The sequence below is a fragment of the Alligator sinensis genome, unplaced genomic scaffold (genome assembly GCF_000455745.1).
Source record: "Alligator sinensis unplaced genomic scaffold, ASM45574v1 scaffold1026_1, whole genome shotgun sequence".
Taxonomy (NCBI): Eukaryota; Metazoa; Chordata; order Crocodylia; family Alligatoridae; genus Alligator; species Alligator sinensis.
This window is the reverse complement of record NW_005842897.1, coordinates 41,355-50,528: the sequence shown is the minus strand read 5'-3', so window position 1 is coordinate 50,528 and position 9,174 is coordinate 41,355. Positions and strand designations below refer to the sequence as shown.

The window sequence follows — 9,174 nt, the reverse complement described above, 5'->3', positions numbered from 1 at the left end:
CCCCTGTGCCCGCCTGCCTCTCACCTGGACTAAGCACACCTGCCTGCCGAAGCCCCATGTTTGTGGGCCAGATTTGTCCTATAAATTGTAGGTAAAGGTACACCGATACACTGATCCATATCATATTGGCACTGATAAAAGGAAAATTACATTATCGGCATTCAGCTTTTTTTTGTCTGATATGGCCGATAATGTCACCAATAAATGCCGTGTTCATGGGCACAGCTGCAGCATACACACAGCCAGCTTGGCAGCCTGGAGAGCAGTGTCCGGCTGGTAAGTCTGTTGGGGAAGAAGGGGTGGGGCGCGGGGCATAGAGGCCCCTGCCGTAAGGGAAGGAGTGGGGATGGGGCACAGTCAGGCACTGCCAAGCCAAGCCAGGGTGGGGCAGGACCTGGGATGGAGCAGTTTGGGGAGGGAGGGGGGTTAGCTCATGATACTGTGTGCACCCTTGGGGGAGGCACTGGGGGCATGTGCCCCCCAGATTTGCGCATGGGGCAAGGGCAGGCTGCTGCTGCTGGCTGGGGCCAGGGGCGGTGCTGGAGTCTTTCTAGCAGGGGGCTGTGCTGCATTCCGGGCAGGTGGCGGGAGCACTGAGAGGGGGAACTATGGGAGGGAGGCTACAGCCATGATAAAATTCACTGTCGTGCCCCCATAGCCCTCTCCAATTGCCATCGTCACCCACCCTGAGTACAGCCCTGGCCCAAGCCCCCCTGCCAGGAAGAGCCCAGCACTGCCCCCAGCCCCAGCCTGTAGCAGCAGCCTGCCCTCGCCACGCGCACAGATCCAGGGGGCATGTGCCTCCCCATACCTCCCACAGGGGTACACACAGTGGCGTGTATGGCCCCCCATCCCTCCCGGACAAGCCGCTCGTGGCTCTGTCCCACACCCCGGCTGGGCAGCATCTACTCCTGCCTCACTCCCTCCCTCACTGGGGGGCCCCCCCCCCCGCAGGCATATCAAGACCCCCAATGTCCCTTGCTCCCCAACAGACTTACCAGCCAGATGGTGCTCTCCAAGCTGCGGGGTTTGCATACTGGCAATCAAATCAGTATCGGCCGATATGGCTCGTTAATAATCAGCCATTGGTATCAGCCCAAAACATCTTTAATCGGTGTACCCCTAATTGTAGGCTTCTGATCCCTGGTCTAACTTATTAACAAAACTACACAGTCAGTCCTGACACATAACACCATAATTTGCCACAGGTAAAGCAGGGTGGCCAACATCTTGATGCTGCAAAAGTTGTTAAAAAACCCACAAGAGATACCAGGAAGAGGACAATGCTCCCCACTACAGTGGAAGGCAAAATGCCCCACAGACTGTACCAATTTGACCACGAGGTAAAATTTCTTCCTGACCCCAAAACAGAGTCCAACCCTGAGCAGAGGGGCAAGAACCCTGTAGCCAGGAATCTCCAAGATTAATTCCCAGCAGATGCACTGGCACAACCCAGTCAAAAAACTCCAGCCTTGGTTGCAGCTGACACCCATGCTTCTGAGAAATGCTTAAAAAAACCCTGTAAGAGGGTTAGAGCAGGAAGGGAAAAAATGCCCCCCCTGGCTCCATGTGGCAACCAGCAAAGCCCAGAAGCATGGGAAATACCCATATAGAACATAGGTATAGCTACACCTAGACCATCCTTGACCAATGCCTGTTCTACCTCTTCTTGAATATCTCCAGTGACAGAGTCCTCAGTTTCCCTAGGCAGACTATTCCACTGTGTCACTGTTCTAACACTCTAGAATTATTCTAGAATACTCTAGATAGTTCTCTATGTCCTGCAAATGATAAAAGCAACATTAATTTGTGTATCAAGATTATAATGTAGACTGGTATCTAAATTTGTAAATATATTCAAGATTATTAGAACTTCCTGGTAACCCCAAATTACAGGATGTCAGTCAATAAGAACTTAAGTCATATGCACAATAGTAAACAAGTGGTGTAATTAGTAAACCTATGGCCCCGTAAGCTGAATCTGGCCCTGAAATGACTGAATTGAGCACATGGCCCAAGGGATCAGTGGTAAGCAGCTCAGCCCTACGCATCCCCTTCCCTGCCTTGCACCATACACTGATCCCCTCTGCAGCCACCTCTGCTCTTTCCTTCCCCACAGCAGACACTTCTTACTTTCTCCCTCCCCCTTCCATAGGCAGGAGCTACTTCCTCTCTCCCTCCCCTCCTTTGACACTGGCAGACATCCTTCTTCCTTTCTCCCTGCCCTCCTCCTGTATTGGAAGGTACACATATTCAGACTGCTGCTCTGAAGCTTGAATTTGACTGGTCTAATTCAGCACTGATTAAGAAGGGTGAGGGGTGCTAGTCTCAGAAAACAGACAGCTCTTCTTTGGGTCTTTGCAGCACCTGGGCCAGTTCTGAAAAATCACCATTACAACTGGCACCATTAGATTCAGAAACAACAAAAGATTAGACAGGCTTAAAGACTGAACCAATCTCTAACAAACAGATATTGACCCAGGCTAGAACTGTTTCATCAAACAGCTAAAACTGTCAACCCGGTTTCAGTCATCCTCAAACTATATCCAAATTAGACCCAAAGTTGTCAAATATTTTTGGCTGAAATGGTAGATGATGTCCCTATTCTCATCCAGTAGCTCAGTGGTTAAAATTAGAGGTGCACTGATACGTTGGTCCGATATCAGATTGGTACAGATATAAAGCAAATTGGCTGTATTGGAAATTGGCCCAATGGGGCTGATAATTTGGCCGATAAATGCCCATGCTCTGCACAGCCATAGCGCAGCACTCAGGCAGCGAGGAGCAGAGCCGGCAGTGTGGAGAGCAGCCTCCAGCTGGTAAGTCTGGTGTGATGAATGGGAAGGGGAGGGAAGGGGCATGGGGGGGCAGATGTGGGATGAATCTGCAGCTCGTGGGGGTGGAGATGGGGTGGCTCCTGCATCTGTGCAGGGCAGGGCAATGAGCCATGAGCTGCAGCTGTCTCGTGCCTGCCTCACCTAGGAAGCGCCTGCCCCCTCCCTCACTGCAGGAGGCATTGATCTGCACCCCGCAGCCATGCCCCTTCCACCACATGGACTTACCAGCTGGAGGCAGCTGTATTGAAACACTGGATCAGTATCTGCCAATATGCCTACTTAAATATCGAGTATCAGTATCGGCTCCCAAAATCTCTATTGGTGCACCCCTAGTTAGAATATTCATGGAGCGTGTGAGACAGCTAGGCTCAGTTGCCTCTTCTGACTGGGAGTTTTGAACCCCCTTTCCCCTCATGTCCTATTTACCAGGAGGAATCCATAGCCTACAGGGTTACAGGATACATTCTGAGACAATGCCACACTCAAACTTTCATGCTGATGCCATTTCATTTTCCATAATAATTAAATTTCACAGGAGCAGGGAGTAGAACCCAAGTGTGCCTAGTCCCTAGTCAGTCTCCCATTACAGAGATGGCAAGGGAATCAGTTTTTCTCACTCTTGCTCTGCCTCTTTGACAGCATAAGTATTTTATACATAATGAAAAGAGTTAGAGAGCTTAATGGGCCTACCTTAGAAAGACTTGAAACCCAAGTTCGAGACTGATCTTTGCCTGGATAAGAGCTAGGATATGAGCCCATGTCTCTGCCTTAAGGATAGTGCCCTATGCATGATCTTATTGGTTGTTAGGAGATAGATCTAAACAGACATTAGCAAGGTAAATAAATACTGCATGGACCCTGATTCTCCCTTTGCCTCGCATGTTGTGCAGCCTGTTATACTTGTGCAGAGGTAGATTAAAATAGTACTAAATCAGAAGGTGAAAGGGTGCAGAGAAAAAGGTATTATATTTTCAATGTGTGGTAGAGACACCTAGGTTCCCAATTGTTAATGCCTCACATAACAGGCATGTCTACCTTTTAAAAACGAAATAGAAACAGATCTTTTTGGCAACTGACAGAAACTGAGGGAAGCATCATAAAAGAAGTGCTAATCAAAATACATACTTGCAGAGCTGGATACTTTGCACAACTCTGCTAAACAGCTTAAGTCCACAAAATATCAAGGCAGTACCTCTGCTAACCTAAGGAAAACAAGGTTTTTTTAATAATCTGCTGCTCAGTCTCAAAAAGGGCATAATGTTGCACATGGGCCCTGTCTCTGCTGGTTCTAGTTCAAGAAGTCCAAGGCTTAAAAAAAGTTGCATTTATCATGATAGAAAGCCTTTTGTTCCTGGATTGTACAGAGGTACACATCTACTGTCTTGAATCAAGGTGATGTGAAATAAGCTGGATCAACAGTACTACCGCTTTTTCCCAGGACATCCTGTTGTATGTTTCTACTCCACTGTGGTTCATTCCAGAGACAAGCCTGTCAGGCTGTTTGCTCTCGCTTGCCACCCACTGGCAAAGCAGCAGCAACACAGCTTGGAAGGGTGGCGTGTATAAATGACTGTGCTGCTCCTGTTTTGATGTGGGTCAAAGCCCAGGACAAGCAATTGCAGGTTAAAAGGAGACATCCGTTTGTACCCCGAGTCCCAAGGATTCTACTGAGGTCCAGAACTCTATGATTACAGCAGTTAGCTAACGTCTATATAACCTTCTAGAATTAGACTAAAATGGCATAAGCCAGTCCGGACAATTCAGGGCAATGCTCAGAGATCCATGCCTCTCTCTACTCTATCCTGAATCATGTAAAGCTATTTTTAAGTATTCTTTTTCTATAAACATTTGTGTTATTTCATCTCTTTAAGATAGACCTTAGAGATGGTAGAGCCTTTGGGTGCTGGCAGACGTGGGGAAAAACAACAACAACAAAAAAGAACAAAATTTACCACAAGCAGCAGCGTGTTACTTTGACTTGGCTCCACAGCATCTTTTAGCTACAGCTGATTCAATCAGCTTTTACATAAAAGTGCCAAGAAAGCCCCACTGAAGTGCCCAATATATACAGATGTTGGGAAAGCCAAGTCCAACTAATGTGATGCCTCTTCTGGGAATGCGCTGGGCTCGGTACGGGCTCACACCAAGTTTAACATGCCATTTCCACCACCCCCGCCCCGCGTCTGCAAGCAGTGTTTGAGTATAATGACAGCTCTCAGACTACGTAGGAAAAAAACTCCAGAAAAGGCTGTTACATGTACAATATATACACACTATGTACCTACATATATATGGGTAAAATTAATTTTTCATTCCTCGAAGTCCACCGTACCTCTTAGATCTGTGCAGGCTTTTCTGGCAGCAAAAGCTAAGATGACCATATTACAAAACAGCTGCTGTTTTGTAATATACCCAACAATGCAACTGGTTCAATAAGATATCACCCCCTAAAAATCTTTATTTTTAAACTGAGCATTAGAGTTGGTTCCTCTGGCTAATCTTGAGCCAAGATTAGTGGTTGCAGAAAACTTTTCTATACCAAAGATATTTATATCGATATTGCCAAAGTACTTGCAATTTAGATGAATCAGACTTAAACCATGAGAATCACATAGTGCTATTGTTGCCATACATCTTCAAATTCCAACATTTCAGAGGCTTAAAAAATGCTAGAGCTGGATGCCTATTATTTATACCAATAAGGTAGTATAAAAGTCTTGGTTTCTAGTTGTTATAGACCTTGAAATCACAATGTGTGAATCATGCTGGAAGAGAACTTAAGGGGCAGCGCAAAATACTAAAACACAGTTATGTGATGTCAGGCTCAGAGGCGCATAAAAGAAATAAAAGGTTTATATCCTTAGAAAACTAACATTTATGACTTCACGGTTACATACAGATTTAATATTTAACCCAGATGATTCATAAAATATCAGGCTCCGAGTCTGCAAAAAAATCCTTTTAGCTTAGAGGTTTGTGCCTTGGTTGCTGAAAATCCTGGATTTGATCCCAATTGAAAACCAAGGGGCGTGCCCAGATGAACACGCATGTGCGGTCTGAGGTGTCACAAACCACATGCGGTACACATGCAACCATGCTGCACAATTTGGAGGTTCTGGTGTTAAAAAAAACTACCGCAAAAAAGTGGTGCGGCATACACTCCAGAAGCGCAAACTGGCAGAAATGGAGACTGGGTCCAAAGAATCTCCCAATCTCTAGCTATCTGTCAGCTCCTCCATCACGCCAGGAGCTGGGAGGAGCATGGAAACGGCCATTTCCCTGAAGCGGGGCATTTTGCCCTGCACCAAACCCCATGTGCAGGGTCTTGCACAGTGGCAAAAAGCAGTGGCACAAATCTGTGCCACTGCTATTTCTGCCATAGCGAACATACGCCCCTTCATGCATACGTTCATGTGGACATGCCCATAGTGTCAGTCAGTTTTGAAGCCATAAATTATTTGGATTTATTATAAATTAGGTCATGCACGTTTAAACATGTAAAGCTTAAGCTCATTTGATACATACCTGAATTTCCAAAGACCACATCCCATGGTGAACTTATAGGCTGTTCTTCTCCTTTTGTTCCACCCTCCTTGTCCATGCCTTGTATTCCAATACCTGCTACAGTGGTCACTACCTTTAATTCTAGGTCAATCTATGAGAAATATAATAGCATATGCAATGATCTTGCAGGTGGCGATTTTGGTTTTTAATTCAGCCAAGTCAGATGTTTAGATACAGGCATACGTCTATACCTACAGAGGAACTAATCGCAAATTTGATTGTCATACTTTTATCAGATAACTATTAAACTTGTTGAAAAACCTGAATGGCTCTTCAATCTAAACAAAAACAGAAAACTGTGTTTTCTGTCATGGTTAGGCCAAATCATCTGGAGAAATGACAAACTTTACAGATGACTAATGGGGATATTTCAAAAATACACTTCTAATAGCGCGTGCTATACAAATGACATACTATACAAACATTTCCCAATACCATGTATCGTAATCTGTACAAAGCAAATAATTTTATGCAATTTATTTAATAAGATTTGCAGCTAATTCATGTCATATTACACCATTTCATTTCTGCCCTGCTGATTTAATCAGGAAATGTCTTCCTTTAGTTAATTAATCTTGATGATTGTGTTAAAAGAAGAGGAAAAAGAAAAGAAAAAACTTTTTATATGCAATACGGTGTCATTTCTGTACCAATAATTCCCCTTTCCTTTTAGACTTGTTTCCTCACAGGAAGCCATAAGCAAACTGGAAGCAGACAAAAAGAGCTGTTGGATTACTTCAAACCTTTAATAACTGTGCTATTGGGGTGTCCCTTTAGATCAAGGAAAACAGTTAATGACTCAGCAAGAGCTTCAGATCCTCTAAAGGTATTTAGGTGGGCACCTAATTTCCACAGATTTCAATGGAAGTTAGGCACCTACTTACCTTTGGGAGTTGAATTGCAGAGCATGTAGGGATTTTAGCATTTTATATTTAACGCTTCCATGAACAGAATCTTCTTACTCTTGCAACTCAGTCACTAAAGGAAGACTATTTAGAATGGAACAGCCCTTCATATTACAATCTTGGGGTGAACTGAATCCAAAAAAATTCACATATTGAAAATCCTCAAAAAAAAAGATGATTGTCACTTTAACTGGCTGCAGAGCACTGCAGGTTATAAAACGAGTGGATCATACTTTCTTATAAAAGTTTGATATGCTTTTTCTTCAAGTTACAAACCCATTTCCATACTCATGGCAAAAATACTAGAGAAGTCACTGGAAGTGTAAAGATTAATAATGCATACAGGAAAGCCTTGCTATCCGCGTGTTCGGCATTCATGGTTTCAAATATTCGTGAATGCCGAACCCGCATTTTAAATACACTTTATACACTTACAGGAGCTCCTCAGGAGCTCTGTGCTTGCTCATTCTGCACTCCTGCCATTGCCGTGTTCTGCCCTGCCCCGAGCCGCCAGGGGTGCTGCATTCATGGACTTATTAGCGGATTTTGCAATTTGCAGGGGATATGAGAATGTATTCCCCGTAAATGGTGAGGGTTGCCTGTATTATTTTAGCTTAGCAAGGCCACAGCACAGAAAATTTTAATTATTAATAGATCTGGTTTCCATTAGAAGAGTATTAAATAACGGTCATTAAGAGTTTAAAAACATAAATGTAGCAAAAAAATGGACATAATTCCTTTAAGGACAAATTGAACAACATTTTTCTGTGTAGTTATTTTTAAATATTGGACCAAATTCCGCTTTCCATGAGACAGCATGACAGAGTAATTTTTTTCTGTCAATTTTCATGGTGTAATTGAGCAAAGAAGAACCCAACGCGCAGAGAAAAGAAGAAACCTCAGGAAAACCCTGTACCACATTCAGGACCATTAGGTATGAACTTCACGTGTGATAAATGCAAAAGGGGCTGCCATTTAACAATTTGGCTCTACAGCCATACTCACAGATGTTCAACAAGCTGATGCCTCACTCAACAGAAATCTGCTGTCTCATGGGACAGACAGATATGTGTACCGATTAGAAAGAAATTTTGGGTAGTTATCCTTTATTAGTTGGCTTTCAAAAAAAAAAAAAAGTGTACCTTTCTAATCAGATGATTTTCTGTATCAGCTACATAAATAATATTGTTTTTTATAGCCACTCCCTGTGGTGAACTGAATGCTGCTTCTGAAAATCTTCCATCTCTCCTTCCGCTGTTTGGACCTAAACACACAAAGAAACAGACAATCAGGGGAATAACATTTCACACAAGAATCAATTTAGAAAAAAGGAAGACAGTGAAAACAATTACTGTATGGTAAAGAAGGTACAATATTGTACAAAAAGAGGAAGTTAAAAAGCATTTTTGAAGAGGCATTAAAATTAATTTTAAAAACAGTTATTACCTTTGCTGCACACTAGTTTAATAAGAACATTTGAAACATCCAATTTTCTCTTCACTACTGATGCAATTTGTTTACTGTCTGTATTTTAGGCTTGGGTAGGCATAGTGTCACACCAGGAAGGTGTTCTGGTCTAGAAGCACAAGTTCTAGCCTCATTGGCTTGCACTGATAGCTTCTCCCCAGTCTACTGAGCAGCGAATGGCTCACCAGCTTGGGTACCAAGGATGGCCAGATACTTGGCTAGTCACATTCCTCACTCACGGGCTGTTGGCTACACACTGCAAGCCTTAGCAATACTATCCAGATGAGCCGTCTAGATTTCAATAGGCCTTTAATGCTTTAAAGTTCCTAGGTTTTGACAAGGAAGAATCAAAACAGTAAGTAATGTAGTCAGTCAATATAATGTCAGGTTCTAGTTTATAA

General features: G+C 43.6%; 1 protein-coding gene across 2 annotated transcripts in view; it reads right to left on the bottom strand.

Annotated features, from left to right (window-relative positions):
* NHLRC2 (NHL repeat containing 2) overlaps positions 1 to 9,174 on the bottom strand; it is a 52,842-nt gene that overhangs the window by 22,997 nt on the left and 20,671 nt on the right. For both annotated transcript variants that reach the window (XM_006035936.3, XM_014525837.2), the window contains 2 exons: positions 8,449 to 8,570; positions 6,363 to 6,492 (listed from right to left, as the gene is read on the bottom strand). In XM_006035936.3, coding sequence (XP_006035998.1) covers positions 6,363 to 6,492; positions 8,449 to 8,570 — 252 coding nt within the window. The remainder of the gene's footprint in view (positions 1 to 6,362; positions 6,493 to 8,448; positions 8,571 to 9,174) is intronic.